The 1,202-nt window shown below is 41.3% G+C and overlaps 1 protein-coding gene across 1 annotated transcript in view; it reads left to right on the top strand.

Moving 5' to 3' along the window:
- The window catches only part of Ms4a3 (membrane spanning 4-domains A3), a 50,991-nt gene that overhangs the window by 32,320 nt on the left and 17,469 nt on the right, over positions 1-1,202 (top strand). The window contains exon 3 of the mRNA XM_008842033.2: positions 967-1,123. Within this exon, the coding sequence (XP_008840255.1) occupies positions 967-1,123 (157 nt within the window). The remainder of the gene's footprint in view (positions 1-966; positions 1,124-1,202) is intronic.

The raw sequence follows: 1,202 nt of genomic DNA on the forward strand, positions 1-1,202 counted from the left end.
TTTTTTTAGTATGAGGAGATTCAATGCATGCAGATATTTTCTCTTATTTTCCATAGACATGGCTATCATTAGGCTGGATCTAAAGTTCATCTGTTTGAGCAATATGTATTAGGTGGGTATCAATCATAGGACAGATACCCTGGAGCAAAAGTGCTGAGCAGATGGACACAGACACGTGCCTTGAAAACTGAAGCCCAGACTAAGGGGGGTTGGAAGGGAAGTTGAGATTCTGAGAATAACCAGGAAGGGTTCACCATTCAGACCTGGCCAGGGCTAAACAGAGCTTCTCGAAACTGTTACCATCTAGGTGTCTTAATCGGGTTTGTTTCCTCTGCCAATTAAAGAATTAAAAGGCAGAAAAAATATCAGACACAGCAAAAAGTAGCAGGTAACAAACCCTATTAAAGAAACACAGACATCCACACACTTACCCAGAGAGGAAAGCTCTCCACAAGTGAAGAGGGATTGGGAAATGAAAATGCAAAGCCCACAGGAGGGCTTGGTCCTTTTAAATGTTTTTTGCTGGTGTGAGTCCTGTCTCCCGTTCTTCATTTTTGATTGGTCAATTTAAACAATTGGTCCATAAATCACAGCTCCAAGCTATTCCAGGACTTGCCTTGGTTTCATCTAAACTGGTGTGGATTGGTCAGCTGGAGAAGAGACCTTGCTAGCTGGAAAAAAATTCCTGTCAGATCTTTGTCTCAGACCAAGAAGCAACAGGAGATGTATTTGAGATTCAGCTTGGTAAAGGAGCAGAAATTATCCAGATGATGCTGTAGGGAAAATACTCTTCAGGAAGAGAGCAGTCTAAGGATAGAAAGGGAATGAGCCCTGTCACTCAGGTCCACACATGGAGAGTAATTTTGATGCATGGAAAAAACTAAACTCTTCTGTTACACTAAAAATATTAACTAGTGGTAAAGAAATAGCATTAAGCCTTTGGATTCTTTTTTTGGTCTGTAACAGCCATAAGCAACCACAAATGGCCTCCCAAGAATGTGATAATACAAGGCTGGGGGCCCCACCACACAGTCATGTAAAACCAGAGGAGACTGATGGTTCTGTTTATCAGCCCTTGGATGGATCACATGAATTTCAAAAAGGAGTCCTGCAAACCCTCGGGGTAAGTCAACCTTTGTTAAAAAAAACTGGTTTGCTCTGGAAACTGTTATTGAGTATGTTAAAGCTGTAATGAAATGCTT

Source organism: Nannospalax galili, unplaced genomic scaffold (genome assembly GCF_000622305.1).
Source record: "Nannospalax galili isolate Female #2095 unplaced genomic scaffold, S.galili_v1.0 scaffold580, whole genome shotgun sequence".
Classification (NCBI taxonomy): Eukaryota; Metazoa; Chordata; class Mammalia; order Rodentia; family Spalacidae; genus Nannospalax; species Nannospalax galili.